Source organism: Camellia sinensis, chromosome 7 (assembly GCF_055761805.1).
Source record: "Camellia sinensis isolate YWXY chromosome 7, ASM5576180v1, whole genome shotgun sequence".
In the NCBI taxonomy this organism is placed as follows: domain Eukaryota; kingdom Viridiplantae; phylum Streptophyta; class Magnoliopsida; order Ericales; family Theaceae; genus Camellia; species Camellia sinensis.
The window spans coordinates 111,047,485-111,063,457 of record NC_138967.1 but is presented as its reverse complement, the minus strand read 5'-3'; the positions used below and the strand labels follow the sequence as shown (position 1 = coordinate 111,063,457).

Sequence of the window (15,973 nt, the reverse complement as noted above, 5' to 3'; positions counted from 1 at the left end):
GTCTTCAAATTAATTGATTATTAAACCAAGGTTGTGTGGACAATTATTTGGTATGGATTAGGTCCTTTTTGTAACGTTGCAATGCTTTTCACTTTACTGGATTTATTTACATTATCGGAATAGGTTAGTTTTGTAGCATTTTAACTTGATCCGCTGATGGAGTGGTTTGCACATTTTTAATTTTGTTCGGCAAACACAGAAGCTCAGCTAAAATTCATACTAGTTTTTAACTAATTCATTTGTTTAGTCTCCCAATTTATCCATGCACTAATATCATCTATCTTCATCAGAATTAAAATTCACAAGTAAACTCACATAATCAACACAAAATACATACTACATAACACTAGTGAAAGAATATAAAATTATAACAGAAATTGAACTTCAAATCATCACTCAAAAAAATAGTGGGCATGATAGGAGGCTCTAACCCTCTAACCTCAGAAGGCTAAAGCACCCAGTGTCCATCACACACTAATAGTATTACACATAGCCCAATAAGACCTGCATTTAATCTTTATTTCGCGGAAGAGAAATTAACACAAAGGGAGTCAGAGAACAGAACAGCTGAATGAAACCACCTCCGGTTACCCAACCTCAGACCTATAATAAGAAGCCCAATATATTCCCCGCCAGCAATGTATCCAATGCTACAACCACTTCAAAACTTGCAGCTATCATGCTACTGTCATTGTGACCCGAAAGCCTAGCAGCACCTGCTATCATAAAAACAAAGTCAAATAACCTTCAACAACACCAAAAAGAAAGCACAAATCCATAAAGATGAACAGAAATAAATAAAGAAAGAAACATACAATCTCTGAATCATGGAGTACTCAATGCGCTCAATCTCATTAATTTCATCCCTGTCATAGGCAACCACAAATTCATACAATCAGCACAAAGTAATCTTTAGGCATTTTATGCTTCTAAGGCCATTTTAAAGCAAAACCCATTTGAATAGACAATCTTAGATATCTCAGGTTCAAGACAATAAATGGTTTATTTTGTTCAAATATAATCGTGTTGAAAAAAACAAATGATTAATCTTCTTCAAATAATTTGTTACATCAATTTGTGCCGCTAGTATATGAATTAGCTGAAGGTTTGACATGCTGATCACGACATGGTTACCGTTTAGTAACTATGTTGTTCTTGAAAAATGGTATTTATGCACTATTGATGAAACTATGAGAGGCAATGAGAGCTATAAAAGCTAAAGAAGTAGCCAATGATATTGAAATAGATGCACAAGTATGAAACTAAACCACATACTCGTAGAATTTTTCATGAATTAGTTCTGATTTCCTTGCATTCAAACCATTAACAGATTAACTAAATAGTTACAATAATCCTATCATGATATGCGGGATATATACTTGGCAACATTTGGATTTTGGATAAAGGAAGCTTAGGCAATCAATAGTACTTGCAGGCATAACAAAAAGAGAAAATAAAATTTGTATTCTTTTATTTCTTTGTAATTAGGCACAATTTTAAGAGTAAAATTAGAAATGTAATTAACTTATTTGATATTGTCAACAATTTTTTATTTTATTTATTTTATTTTTTTAACAATAAAGTAACAATATAGGGAATTTATAATAAAAAACTAAACCTTAAGGGAGGTTTCTATCATTTCAAAAATCTTAGGGGAGGTTTCTGCAATTTGATTAAACCTTAGAGGAGGTCACTACAATTTAAAATTAAACGTCAAGAGAGCTTACTGTATTTCATCCAAATCTCAAGAGAGATCATTGTAATTTACCCTAACTATTATTATGAATATCCAATAACTTTCTGTTACTTCAATCATGTCAGTTGTTACACAGTGCCAATGGGCAGTGGTCACTTTCTGTTTTGATGGATTTCAAATTGGACAGTTTATTTAGTACAAGCCTTTCTATTATTTGACAACAGATCTTTGAAGTACTAGAATGAAAACAAATAATCAGCAACAATGACAGCTAAAAGAAGTTCAGCTAACATGGACTGTTCCACCAATAGCAAGAAATGACAGTGAAAGTTGAACTCCTAATCATGTATCATATGGAACATTTCAAAACTAATCACATTTTTCTCTAGTCTCGACTATAGGAGATAGCTAATCCATAAGCATTTCATGGTGAATGATTGCAACTTTTAGCTTTAGAATCTTAGTCCAAGTGAGATGAATCAGTCCAATAGTTTTATCAGTGGGAGAAAAAAAATACAAACCTAACTTCAAAATCTTTTATCATATGATATACGTAGTTATGTAGAGTTCTAGAAATATGAATCAAATATTTAGTGAAAGGTTTAAAACTTGAAGCAAGAGTGTTTTACATGTTTTATGAGTTCATAGCCTATGAGGTTAATCAATCTGTTGCAGACTAGTGAACTAAGGTCTGTTTTGGTGAGTATACAAACATATATATATATATATATCATTTGTTTTTTTTTCTTATTGGGCTCGTTAATCAAGCTTCAATTCAATCATCATAAAGGCACTAAGTAGTGATGCAGAGTGATATCAAATTGAATGGATTGAATTAGGTGTTTCAAGTTTTTGTTTGGGCATTTCATTTTTATTAGGGATTATTAAAATTTACACTTAAGTGAATGGCCATATAATTACACTTAAGTCCATTAAAAGCTTAAAATTAGTTTAAGGTCATCCTATTATGAATATTTTTTTTTTTGGTATGCGAGAATTTCATTAAAAGAAACAAAGAATACAAAAATCAAGGGAGGCATACCTTTCAAATACCAAAATCAAGAATTACAAGAAGCAACTAGACTAATGAGGAGCAAAAATTCTCTTAGAAATCTACCAGTTTTTACACAATGACAGATTAAGATTGCTTACTAGATGCAAACTGAGAACATTTAACTCTAATGTCAGAATTAATCTGATTCATCAAATATGTAGGCCTATGACATCCTTTGAAAGCCCATGATTTCTCTCTTGCCAGATGTAGTACACTGTTGCAGCCTAAGCAATTTTCCTCACTATATGGAAAAAAAATTCCCACTAAATTGGTTAGTAATCCATGATATCTCATTATCCCTAGAATGTTGAGCCTTAGAAAAGCAGCAAAGATAACTGATCTGCTCCCAAATTGCTCTAGAAAAGGAACAATTAAAGAAATATGAGAAAGAGACTTATTGTTTTTGTCGACAAACGAGACAAGTAGTGAATCAATCTTCCCCCAATCTTTGAGCCTGCCTTAGTCCTAAGCCTTCCTCTAATAGCCATCCAAAAACAAAGCCGTGTCTGGGAATGTACTTAGGGAACCAAATAATCTTATGCCAAATCACAGAAAGGGAATGAGGCTTGATAGCATCCCAAGTGTTGTAGCTTCGTATTTAAGAGAGGAGGAAATAATGCACTGAACCTCGTCATCTCTAGAACCATTGGGCTGAAAGGAAGGCATTAGAGAGGGAGGGAAAAGCCAGGTCCAATGATATCCTTAACAAAAGGTCTGGCAATGGATCTAAGATTAAGAACCTTTCTCCAAGTCCAGGATCAGTCAGGAAGGACTGTAAAAGCCCAAAAGCATTTGCCTCTAATAAGATATCTATAGCACCATTGAATTTATGGGTGTAAGAAAAACCAATGAAACTAGACTGACTGCTCAAGATCAATTGAAATTTTGGTTTGTGGTCTATTTTTCATAACGTGCGATCTGTTGTGGTTTTAAAATTTTATATATTATATTTAAAATTGATGCAGATGTGGCCCATAGGATTAAGGCGGGATGGTGTAAGTGGAGAAGTGCGTCTGGGGTATTGTGCGATAAACGAATACCCACTAGACTAAAAGGTAAGTTTTATAGAACGGCTATTAGACCAGCTATGTTGTATGGGACGGAGTGTTGGGCAACTAAGAAACAACATGTAGATAAGATGAGTGTGGCTGAGATGAGGATGCTAAGGTGGATGTGTGGTAAGACTAGACAGGACAGGATTAGGAATGAGTGTATTCGGGAATGGGTAGGAGTAGCACCGATAGAAGATAAGTTGAGAGAGAATCGTTTGAGATGGTTTGGTCATATTCAACGGAGACCAACAGAGGCAGTAGTGAAGAGATGCGATGCTCTAACGGTAGATGGAAGTGTTAGGGGACGGGGTAGGCCTAGATTAACGTTGACTAGCGTTATAAATAGAGATATGAATCTACTTAATTTGACTAATGAAATGGCCTTTGATAGGGCCACGTGGAGAAGAAGGATTCATGTAGCCGACCCCATTTGATGGGACTTAAGGCTTCGTTTGGTTTGGTATATTTAAAAATTTTGAGCATTAGAAGATAAGTGACTAACAATACACAATTTCTAATAAAAATTAGGGAGGAAGACATTTATAGAGCAACTTTCACTATTTTACTTCATTTATTCTCAATGTGTGATTGTGCAAGTTTTTATAAAACCCTTCTAAAATCTCATGTTCCCTTCTCTACACCAAACCGAGAAAACTGAACCGTAGAATGCAGTCTGTTTTGGTTCCTCAACCAACAAAACCGAAAGGTTCGGTTTGGTGCTAAACTTTCCCTTGAACCAAACCGCTTACACCCCTAATTGAACTCACAGTTGAATGATGCTTAGAGTAAATGACCCAAATATGCCTGAGGAAATAAGCATGGTTCCAATCTAGAAGCTTTCTAATGCCAAGACCTCCTTCTGTTTTAGGCAAGCAAAGAGTCCCTCAAGCGAATTTATTAGAATGAAGGTAAGAGTTGGTCCCTGTCCACAAAAATCCTGAGCAATTGCTCTATATGCAAGCATACTGGCTTGAGGAGGATAAAGTGCATAGACCAAAAAACTTGCTGAAGAGAATAGACTGGATAATGTGAAGTCTACCAGTGTAGGAAAGAAACTAATTTTGTCAATGAGGCCTTTATAATTATCAGCTGAGAGCTAACTAGAACTATGGGGCACTCCTAAGTATTTGACCGGAAGGGAACCAAGTTGAACCCGAATTAAATTGCAAAGATCTATCTTAGATTGATCATCAATACCAATAATGTAAATCTTGCTTTTGCTCTTTTTTGGCGGAAGGCCAGAAAATTTATTGAATTCAAGAAGAGCATTAAAAACTATTTAAAAGGGCTGATCATTAGGATAACAAAGAACAAAGAGGTCATCTGCAAAGCAAATGTGCCTAATGTTCAATTCATGAATCATGACAATTTGGATGAGAGGAAAACAAGCCAGAACTGATATGGTTATGAAAGATTATGGAAAAAATTCCATAACAAGGATAAATTCAATATATTATGAATTTATTTACAAAGAAGTTAAAGTTTTTATTTTGGTTAGTCAAAAAGTCTACTTTCTCATTCTTTTTTATAAGAATTAATCTTTAATTTTGCCTCTGTAAAAGAAGGTTGGGTCTTGAAAATTTGTTTGTGAAGATGACAATCTTGTCACAAAATCATTTTTAAGCTTTGTGGAAATGTTCCACAAATAAAAAGGTTGTGCAGAGTTGAAGTAGCTGAGGCTAAGACAACAACGCATTTTAACATCTCCATTGGAACACCCATATACACTACTACATGAACAAACCCTTAACATACAAAATTGGACTCCACTTTTTGTCATATAATACACTTTAACAAACATTTTTAACATCTCCACTAGTCTTCTTAGTTAATATGGAAGAATGCATTATCAGAAGAATGCATTGTGATAAAAAATAATAATAATAAACATGGAGCTGAAACAGATATATTTGTCATAAAAAATAATAATAATAATAATAAACATGGAACCAAAACCATAAGGACAATAATATGCAAAAAGTCACAAGATCATTGGACAAAATAAACTATGATTGATAAAAATAGATAGGGGCAACTTGCCTCTCCTTCATAAACTTCCTTATTTTCCTTGATGCGTAGACCAATTGCACGACGAAAATTTTCCATTAAAACCTCAATTTTCTTCACTTCTGAAGAATACACTTCTGATCCAACCATTGGGCAAAATGGAACCTACAAGTCATAAGAAATGGGGAAAAAAAGTAATCGCTCAATGACTCTGCCAAGGATCAAAACATTAGGGCTGTGCTTGGATAAAGGATTTGAGGAGTGCTTTAGGGAGAGAAAGGGAAAAGAAAGAAATAGAAGCAGCTTCTTTTTTTCCCCTTTGGTGTGCACACTTGTTAGCAAGACATATTGAAGTTAGGAACTTGGGATATAGGTTAAGTTCTCTGGAATGAATTGGAACTAATGCTTGCAGTTATAAAGCAGATTCACAGAGATTGGTTACATGGACAAAAACAAACAACAACAGATTTACAAATCAATATTGAATAATATTGAACAATAACACTGATGATCAGCACCGATGATCTCACACCCCCACAATATAACTGTATGTCCCCCAAGTTCCACAACCAACAGAACACCTCAATCACAACCATTAAAAACTCTCACATGTACAATAAGTCAAATTCAAAGCAAAACTCTACATCTGTCTCTTACTCTTTTTCTAACAACTAATAGAAGCTCAAAGAAAACCTAAAAAATAACCAGCAATATGAGTATGATTTATATGCACCTAATTTGTCCACTCTAAGCTAAACAGAACTATAAAGCAATAAACTCATACCACTTATATAGAGAAACATTCATTGAATTCTTCTTATTTCCAACATCTTTTTATATGATCAAAAGACAATCAGTCCGAAGCCAGTTCATCCAACGGACTATCATGATTTCTCTAATTCGAAACCCATTTTGGAATTTCATCGAACAGGTTATCCGCATACTCTTACCATAGCCAAATTCATATAATAATTATATAGCTATATATATATATATAGAGAGAGAGAGAGAGAGAGAGAGAGGGGAAGCGAGGGTAAAAGAGAAAAGGGGGCTGATGGTGGTTATTGACTGTGGAGGAGGAATCTGTATTAAACATAATGGCGGTGGGTGGGTCGATTTGGGGCTGGGTTTGCGTGAAGGTATGCGAATGGAAGAAGACAGAGAGAGGGTGAAATAGAGAGGACATACCCGGGGTAATGCTCCAATGGTGGATCGACGGTGGTGCTCCTATGCGATGGCGGTGATGATCTTATCGGGAGTCACGACTGCGACAACCGCCGTTGATCCAACTGTGTTGCACTCCAGCGTTTGGAGCTCGCATCGACAATCGGCGCGCAGAACGCTGTCGTTCCATGCAATCACCTGATTGTCCATGCGATTGAAGCTTCTCTCCATCACGATCTTCCACTCCTCCGTACTCGAATCCTTCTTCTCTATCTCTTCCTTTACAAGTTCATGTAAGTTGTAACCGATCACACACCATTCCACCTACAAAGAAATCAAACACCGATTAACACTTGTTAATGAAAAACAAAATAAAAACGACTTGCTTGAAAGCTTGTTAATCAGCAGATCTAACAACATGCGAGAGAGATCAGATCAGATCAAATCGAGTTTGGATTTGATCAGATCAAAGAATGCATTATCAAACACCGATTAACACTTGTTAATGAAACAAAAAATAAAAATAAAAAATAAAAACAATAAACAAGCACTTACATCTTGATTTTTGGAATATGTGCTATCTTATACCAATCCTCCCCCTTTTCCTTTTGACATCGCCTTGCCAATTCAGGACCGCATCTATGAATTCTCAAAGTTTGGAGGTTGGTTAGCCTTTGAAAGCCATGTGGAAGTGATGGAATCTTGGGACAGAAACCAATGTACAACGATTGAAGTGACGTAAGGTTTCCCAACCATTCAGGCAGTGATGTGAGCTGTGGGTAGTAAGAAATAGATAGAGATTGAAGTGCAGGGACATGTTTCAATGCTTCAGGCAAAGTCTTCAACTCTGAACACCGTGTACCAGAAATATATAGGTTTCGAAGAGAAACAAGATGCTTAATGCTGTCTGGCAAAGGCACTAGCTTGGGACACCCAATAGCAGACAATTCCTCCAAGGCAGTGAGGTGTCCCAAACTCTCAGATAAATAACTCAAATTATCGCAGTAGTCAATCTTCAGACGTTGGAGAGACTTTAGGCTTCGTAGCCCATGTTCTGGCAAAGACTCAATCTCATCACACCGCCAGATTCTCAATGACTTCAAAGAGACAAGTCTTTCCAAGTTTGTAGGTAGCACTTTAAGTTTACTAAACCTTTCAATATCTAGAGATTCAAGAACAGTTAGGTTTTGCAACATCTCTTCTGGAAAAGAAACCATGTCCCCGCCACGAACGGAAAGGGTAGTGAGATTCTTAAGATTTGAGATTGAACTTAGTACCACGTTGCTGGAGCTGGAGACATTCAAGAGTTTTGGTGATGAAAGACACGGCAAGGTCAATTTTGGGCAATTGTCGATGTATATCTTGTGAAGACAAGGGAGTAGCTCTCTTCCTTCCTCCCTCGACAACCCTACCAAATTCGGCAACTCAGAAATACAGAGTACTTCCAAAGCCGGAAATCCTCTAACTGGGCTTCCGCCAGGGAAGTAATTGTCAATGTACTCCACATAATCCATTTCGGAAATATAAAGCCGTCGCAGGGAAGGCAACTGTCCAAACGCGGGAAGTACTAAGCAGTTTCTGCAGCTACGTAGCTCAATAAAAACTATGTTTTTAAGAACTGAATCCCTCATCCAAAGTGGGAAGTGGGCACCTCTGTAATTGTCTATGAACAACACTTCAACATTTGGGTGAGGTTCCAGGGATTCAAGTAGTTGTTCAACATTTGCTTGTGATTCTGATTCACTGTTATGTCCCCATGATAACTTCAATACTCGGAGGTTCTGTTTTCCAACCAAATTGGCTTCTTTGGCATCCGTTGAGCTTCTCACTCTCTCAAGGTGACGGATATACAGTTCTCCTCCAAGATCTAAGCATTGCAATTCAACTACCCGATGACCTCTACTCTTACCCACGACAAATAAACTTAATGTCCTCAGGAGAGTTAAATGCCCAAGCTTTGGAGGCATGTCCTGTATTTCTCCACAACCGTTCAGATAAAGATGTCGGAGGCTTCTTAGGGATTTCATGTTCTTGGGCAGCCTCTGAAGGTAATCACATGAATTTAGGTTTAAAGTCTGCAAATTGTGAAGGCTACAAATTGACTTTGGGAGCGTCTGAATGTAAGTTTTAGAAAGGTTCAAGTACCTTAAGGCCATGTTTGATTCACAACACTAATAGTGAGGTATTAATAATCCTATTAAATTAGTGTGGTATTAGTTATCCCACCCCTACCCCATTACTAATAATCCTACAAATTTGTTGGATTAATTATCCATTGGATTAATAATCCTAAACTAAAATGTCAAAACAAACATAGGATGATTGGGCTCACGGATTAATAATCCCAATCCTATGCTTTAATCCTTCCAATCAAACATGCCATAAATGTTTTAACTTACCAATTGAAGATGACAACTGCCTCATGTTGGTGCCCAATGCATCGAACACTCGACACGAACCAAAATTTGTGAAGTCACAAGAAAAAGGAAAACCACCATAAGTGATAACGTTTGGCACTCTATGTTGTAGAAGAATTGTATGTAAGGATTCAACTCTATATAATGCTTTAGGAAAGGCAGCTGGGTACTGGCAGTCTGCAACCAGTGTAACATGATGAATTCTTTGAGCTGATATGTTCTTTGAGCTTTCAGCCTCCATCATATGACATTCATCTTGCATAACGGATTGGGCAAGATCGTGCATAAGATCATGAATTTTGAAAATAATGTTGCCAGATAGATCTTTGTCCACATCTTGGAAAAAAGATCTCCAATATAACTCATTCCATATACCATTACCAATATCTTCTAACTCGGATTTTCCGTTGGATGAAATAAAGCCATTAGCCATCCAAAGATGAATAAGTTTTTCCTTTTCAATTTCAGAACCTTTTAGAAAAATGGCACAGTAAGCAAAACACCGTCTCAATTCCGATGGAAGGTTATAGTAACTTAATCTTAAGAGAGGCAAGATGGAATTTTTGTCTTGGGGTAAGTTCCAAATTTCATTTTCTTGAACAGAATGCCATTCTGTTTCCTCACTTTTGAAGCGCATCAGCCCTCCAAGGGCCTTCGCAGCTAAAGGCACACCCCCACACTTCTTCACTATCTCCTTCCCAACGGCCACAAGGTTTGGATGCTCTTCATTCCCTTGTCCAAATGCCCGTTGTTTGAACAACAACCAGCAATCTTCTTCAGATAAAAATGACAAGTGATGTGCTGGAACAGTTCCCATGATTGATGCCACCTTTGCAACACGAGTAGTAACGATAATGGAAGCACCTTTTGATCCACATGCTAGTAAATACTTTAGCCCATCCCAGTTGTCTTGATCTTCGTCCCACACATCATCTAATACAAGCAAATATCTTTTCCCATTTAGCATCTCTCGAAGCTTTTTCTGCAAAGAATCCAGCTTTGAGGCTTCACAGGTTCTCTCAGATACGGATTCGATTATTGCTTTTATCACCCTTTTCACATCAAAATCCTGAGAAACATAAACCCAAATTTTAAGCTCAAAGTGGCACTCTACCCTCTCATCGTTGAAGACCATTTGGGCAAGCGTGGTCTTTCCTAGCCCCCCCATGCCAATTATAGGGTAGACAGAAACATCCTGGCAATCACATATATTCTCAACCAACATTTTGACAATTTTTTCTTTATCTTCTTCTCTTCCATACACTTGTGGTTGAATTAGAGCAGAGCTGGTTTCACGTCTTTCAGCCAGTTCAACACGCTTCTCCACAACCACCTCACGTAAATGAAACTTCATCCGCTCTTCAGCAATTGCATTTAAGTTCTCTATGGTATCTTTCATCCTATTCCCTATCTTGTGGCGGAACAGAATGTTCTCAACAGGATAAGTCAATAAGGAAGTGCTTATTTCCTTCTTTAGAGAACTAGAACTCAGCTTTTTTTGGAGGGCTTCGGTTGCGCAGTCATCCAATATGTCATCTACTTCATAGGCTGCATTATTAAGTTTTCTCAACCAATTTTGTATTGCTTTGTCTTGGAATTGTTTTTGTTCGGCATCTTCCAGGACAGCCTGGATGGTGGTGAGAGTGCTTGAAAGCTTTTTCATCTCCTTGTCAACACCCCAAAGCAAGCCCACCTCCTTTTGGATCAAGGAGTTGAGATTCTGAAGCACAAATGGTAGAAACGATGCCATGTTGACTTGATATCTGGATTCAATTCAAGGAAAGCTCTCAAAATTGCAAATAATGTTTTGCCAAAAAAAATGACCCAAGTTGAGATGTATATCAGAATAAAGGTTTCATAACAATTGTGCAAAGACAAATGAGGGAAGACTTGGAAAATGACTCATTACCTACTGATGAATTAAAATAGTTGGTTAGTGTGCGCACTCTCTGCCACCATGTCTAATCTTTCACTAATTTTTTATTTAATTTGATTTCAAATTTGAATAGAAAGTGAAAATTAAACAATAAATATAGATTATTTATACTAAGGCCAAGTTTAAAAATTTGTAAAAAAATTAAAAAGTTATTTAAAAAGTTAAAAAGTTAACACTATTTACCAAAAGTCAACAATTACGGCTGCACAACTTTCAATTCGAATTTTCCCTACAAATCAATTTTTTATTATACATTTTTCCATAAAAAGTTAAAAAATTAACTCAAACATCCATATTTTCAACCTCAATTTTTTAGTTCAAAAAGACAAAAAGTGCACTTATTTAGGACACCCCAAACAACCCCTAAGTGCCGTTTTGGGAATTTTGGAAAAAAGTCACTTTTTGATCATTTTCCAAAAACGCAAGTAGGCAAAAACGCAACAAAATTGGTTTGGAAAGTTCTAAAAACGCAAGTGTGGAATTACAAATTGGGGCCTATGACAAAAAAATAAAAAAATAAATTTCTTATGTTGGATAAGGGTATTTTGGTCATTTTAATTTGATTTGACACCATAAACAAATATTAAATTAAAAAGTCAAAAATCAGTTTTTTACCAACTTCTCAAATCACTTTCTAAAAAGCTAAAAAGCTTGGTAAAAAGTCAAAAGACAGCTTTTTACCAACTTCTCAAAACATCTCTAAATCAAACTTTAAGTCTCATCAAATGCGGTTGGCTATATATAGATTATTGGGCTTGGCTTCTGTCCAGTCCTTAATCGGATTGGACCGTGCTGTTGGGCCCGTAGAGGCCCACCACGGGTCCCGTTTTGATAATCTGAACCGTTCAATTTGTAGAACTCGTCGAGTACTATAAGCCTGTAAAAAATCACGTTAATTGGATATCAGTAGCTATGTGATCAAATCAGTTTTGTATAAAAAAAAAGGACGGTGAATAAATTAACGGTTGAAAAAAATCTGTTTTGATCACATAGCTATCGATATCCGATCAACGTGATTTTTTACAAGTATGTAGTACTCGACGAGTTCTACACATTAACGGTTCAGATTATCAAAACGGGACCCGTGGTGGGCCCCACGGACACAACAGCACAGTCCAGTCCGATTAAGAACTGCACAGAAGCCAAAGCCTAGATTATTTATGAGGGATAAAAAAAACAAAAGAAAAATTATACTAAAGTATTTTAGTTAAGATTAATGAAATATTTGATTGTATTTCATGTTGCGGTATTTAAATTTAATTATGTATCACATATACTTTTTTGGTTATGACCGTAGACACTTCATTTTGACTAGCCTAAAGATTTGGGTGTTTTTTTTGAACACCCGATGATGAAAATTGAAATTATTTTATAAATTTCTCAGCAGAAAACTTAGGTTTAAGCTTTAATTCCAATGTTACACCCGTTTTGGCCGAAATATTTTAAACCTATTCAAAACCTTTTTTCAAATCTTTTCTAATTCAAAAAATTTAGCAGTGTTGAAAAAATTGGCTCTCATAGCACATGACTAGCCACATATTTTTGAAAACACATGACAAACCACATGACTTTGAGATACCACGTGGTAAGCCATATATTTTTGAAAATACCACATAGCTAGTATGTTTTTTAGGTGATTTTTAATTCTATAAACATCCCTCATTTTGTTGTTCGGAGAGAGAGAGAAAATTTTAGAAAACAAAATTTTGTTTCAAAAGTCGTGGGAGAGAAAAATTTTAGAAAACGAAGGTTGCGTTTGGTAGAGTTTTGTAAATATGATTTGAGAGTATGAGTTGTATTTTGAGTTTGTGAGTTGTGGAATTATGATTTGAGTATAGAAAATTTATTTGGTTATGGTTTTTGAATAGAGTATTGAATTGAGTTTTGAATTGAGTGTAGAATTGAGTTTTGAAAGTTTGATTTGATATGTGAAGTAAGAAAATTTGTTTGGTTATGAGTTTGGGAAAGAATTTTCAAAACTTAATTCAAATTGTTATAACTCATAACAAAACACACTACTTTCACATTATTGAAAATTCTGATCAACACTCATAACCAAACTCTTTTCAAAATTTAATTTTAAAAAATTATTATTAACAGAAAATAACATTAATCAATTTTTTAATTGAAAATACTGCAAAGGAATAATTTTTTTTCAAAATAAATATTCAAAACATTTAAATCATAAATATTTAAATAATTTAAATAATCTAAAAAATTTAATAAGTCAAAAATTAAAATAAATATTCAAAAAATTTAAATGGTAAAAATTTAAATAATTTAGGGGAATTGACTAGTAAATCCCATTTTGTCATCTTGTAGATCATGTGGTTCTAATTGTTTTCTTTTAAACCGTTTAGGCCTTTGGATTGTTTGTTTACTATTTTGCCATTAATGTGTTAATTTGAGTTTGTAGACCTGCGTGTATTTATGAGAAGGGGTGTATGAGATTCACGTTCCCAAAAAAAGGTAATAGTACTCTTTTTGGACGGTGTGGGTTATAAGCATGTGATGTGGCGCGTGTATTTATGGGAAGGGGTGTTTAATATTCACGTTCCAAAAAAAAGGTAACAGTACTCTTTTTGGACGGTGTGGGTTATAAGCACGTGATGTGGCGCATGTATTTATGGGAAGGGGTGTGTGAGATTCACGTTCCAAAAAAAAGGGTTACACCTTGCTTGTTTCCATTTTTCAAAAAACACTTTTCAGAAAATTTTACTTTCTTATTTTTCGTATTTTTTTGTTTTTACTGAATTTTTTTTAATACTTTAAACAATTTTTTTACTTTTTAGACACATTTAACATAAATACACCTAAAAAGTAAAAAAATTGTAAAAAAAATATTTTAAAAATTCACTAAATACCACAAATACAAAAAAAAAATACAACAATTCAGTACATATTTTGTATTTTTATGTATTTATTAATTTTTTTAAATATGTTTTCACAAATTTTTTACTTTTTAGATACATCTAAGTAAGATGCATCTAAAAAAGTAAAAAAAAAAAAGTTTAAAATTTTAAAAATATTCACTAAAAACAAAAAAATACGAAAACCAAAAAATTCAGTTTTCAAAAAATTTAATCCAGAAAACTCAAACCAAACACACCGAATAGTACTCTTTTTGGACGATGTGGGTTACAGGCGCGTGATGTGGGGCGTGAAATAACTCCACACATAAACGACATAAGCAATACCCAGAAATCAACCGTCCTCAACACCTCAATTATCGTGTGATCCTCTCCGATAACCGGCGCTCTCCTCTCCACCGCCACCGCAGCCTCTGTCGTCGTCTTCTCTTTCTCCGGCATACCCAGCAACGGTTCAGTCACATGTCCCTCGAGGTCCGAATTTGATTCGGAATTAGATCGAATCCAATTCTGGGTTGCGATGTACAGTGGGATTAAAACTGGAGAAGCTAAGAGGATTAGAAGGATGATTGCGAATGACTGAGAAATTAAACGATTGTGAACTCCGATGACATCGAATAACAAGAGATAGACTGCGACGACGACGGCGACGACGACGACGTTGATGATTCTGAAGTACCGAGCTTCTTCTTTGTCTTCGCCGGCAATGAAGGAAGGTGGGATTTCGCGGAGGAAGAGAATGGTGGTGAGGCAGACGAGGAAGGGGACGATTGTGAGCATGAGAAGGAAAGTTGAAGGGTCGGAGGAGGACAGAGCTGTGCAGAGATCGGTGAATATGGCAGTGCTTAAACCCATATACCCTTTTAGAATCCCCGACACGGGTCCTCTGTTTTTGCGGAAGTTTCGAATGCAGGTCACCAGCACTGCAGTGTTCATCCATGTTCAAAACATGAGATCCAAATTGCCAAACGTGGATCAGCAAACGTATCCCACAAAATCTACATTCAATCCCAATATACACCTCTGTAGAAAAAACAAAAATGGGGCAAACCTGTCCACACACATATCACATAAATTCAAAATGGGACCTGACTGTCCACAAAACATGCCAAACAGGGCTTGTCAATCCAAAAGAATGAATGTGGGACCAAATGGAGTAATAGATTGGTAAATAGTACTTTCTGATAATTTTCCCAATAATTTAAAATGTTAAAATTTTAAATTTAAAAACAACTCTATACTCAAATGGTAACCAAACACATAATATAAAACTCAATTAAAATTTTTTTTTTAAAACTCATAACCAAACACATAACTCGAATCTCCATACTACTTTCACAACTCTACACTCAAATCGTAACCAAATACATAACAAAAAAAAATTAAAATATTTATAAAAAAAAATTATAAAATAGAGTTTGAATTTATTTTTATAAAATATTTTAAAATTTAAAAAATTAAAATCGTAATATTTTGAAATTAAAATATTTAAAAATATTCAAAAAATAAAAAAATAAAAAAAATCGTAACATATTTAAATATTAAAATATTTAAAATCTTAACAAAATTAAAATATTGATTTGAATTGAGTTTTGAAAAGAGTTTTGAATTATGTGTTTGGTTATGAGTTTTGAAAAGTAATAATCATGTTTTGAATTAAATTTTGAAAAATGAGTGTAGAGTTATGATTTAAAATCTCAAAATAAACAACACATTCAAATCAATGAGTGGAACTATAATTCGAAACTCTTACCAAACGGAGCCAAAATTTTGCTTC

At 35.1% G+C, this 15,973-nt stretch overlaps 2 protein-coding genes across 2 annotated transcripts; both read right to left on the bottom strand.

Moving 5' to 3' along the window:
• Positions 1–318: 318 nt before the first annotated feature.
• LOC114268657 (disease resistance protein RGA2) lies at positions 319–11,238 on the bottom strand. The gene is made up of 6 exons (XM_082879082.1): positions 9,354–11,238; positions 7,529–9,118; positions 6,998–7,297; positions 5,843–5,974; positions 816–866; positions 319–716 (listed from the first exon to the last, which is right to left on the bottom strand). The coding sequence occupies exons 1-3, from the start codon at positions 11,138–11,140 to the stop codon at positions 7,282–7,284; spliced, it is 3,393 nt and encodes a 1,130-aa protein (XP_082735208.1). The 5' UTR covers positions 11,141–11,238; the 3' UTR covers positions 319–716; positions 816–866; positions 5,843–5,974; positions 6,998–7,281.
• A 284-nt stretch (positions 11,239–11,522) lies between these two features.
• On the bottom strand, positions 11,523–15,138 carry LOC114264706 (protein NUCLEAR FUSION DEFECTIVE 4-like; the record flags this gene model as incomplete). Its single annotated transcript, XM_082881007.1, has 2 exons — positions 11,523–11,555; positions 14,446–15,138. Coding segments are annotated over 2 exons (726 nt in total), but the record flags the coding sequence as incomplete, so codon positions are not given.
• Between the last annotated feature and the right edge of the window lie 835 nt (positions 15,139–15,973).

Excerpts from the sequence above, each read along its gene's own strand:
- LOC114268657 (XM_082879082.1), bottom strand. The coding sequence starts at position 11,140 with ATGGCATCGTTTCTACCATTTGTGCTTCAGAATCTCAACTCCTTGATC. Across the intron at positions 9,119-9,353 it reads GGTAAGTTAAAACATTTATG|GTACTTGAACCTTTCTAAAA; the intron begins GCATGTTTGATT and ends CATGGCCTTAAG.